We start from the raw sequence: 727 nt of genomic DNA, 5'->3' as shown, positions 1-727 counted from the left end.
ATTATAGACATGAGCCACCATGCCCAGCCAACTGTTAACTTTTAAATCTTACCTTTTATGATGCCATGGTTGTTTTTTCTTGTATCCAGTCATTTTAATGATCTCTGGTATTAGTTCTAAATATTCCTCACTGGGCTTTGCTCCCTGCGAGTAAGTGCAGAGAGGTGAGAGGGTTGTCTTCCTGAGTCCTCCTTGACAAGAGTGAAAGGAGAAACGGGGTGTTTTTGTTTCAGGTAAATACCAGCATCGAGGACTGGAAGACCACCAAGTGGAAAGATATCAACGTTGAGCAGATGGACGTAGATTGTAAGAAGTTTGCCAAAGATGTGAGGTCTTTGGACAAGGAGATGAAAACCTGGGATGCCTTCGTGGGGCTCGACAACACCGTGAAGAACATGATCACGTCCCTGCGTGCCGTGAGCGAGCTGCAGAACCCTGCCATTCGGGAACGCCACTGGCAGCAGCTCATGCAGGCCACCCAGGTACCACGCGCCATGGTGGGCAGAGGGGACCACCCCTGGTGGCCAGCCCTGCTGCAGGATGGGCTGTCCTGAGCTAGCCAAGGTGTTCAGGGCCCGATGGTGGTAAAGCCAGTGTGGGCAGGGCTGACTTCGTGCACAAGTGACCTGTGCAGTCACACAGGGCTCCATGTTGGTTGGGGGTGGTGGGGCAGGCTCCATTTACCATCTCAACTTCACCATCTCAAAATTCTTAGTAATTTCCTTTT

General features: G+C 51.0%; 1 protein-coding gene across 1 annotated transcript in view; it reads left to right on the top strand.

The window, feature by feature from the left end:
- Positions 1 to 727, top strand: part of DNAH17 (dynein, axonemal, heavy chain 17) — a 168,973-nt gene that overhangs the window by 57,219 nt on the left and 111,027 nt on the right. The window contains exon 27 of the mRNA XM_011933143.1: positions 234 to 482. Within this exon, the coding sequence (XP_011788533.1) occupies positions 234 to 482 (249 nt within the window). The remainder of the gene's footprint in view (positions 1 to 233; positions 483 to 727) is intronic.

This window comes from Colobus angolensis, unplaced genomic scaffold (assembly GCF_000951035.1).
Source record: "Colobus angolensis palliatus isolate OR3802 unplaced genomic scaffold, Cang.pa_1.0 Scaffold1, whole genome shotgun sequence".
Classification (NCBI taxonomy): domain Eukaryota; kingdom Metazoa; phylum Chordata; class Mammalia; order Primates; family Cercopithecidae; genus Colobus; species Colobus angolensis.
Note: the sequence above shows the minus strand (reverse complement) of the source record. Positions and strands in the feature narration are given on the sequence as shown.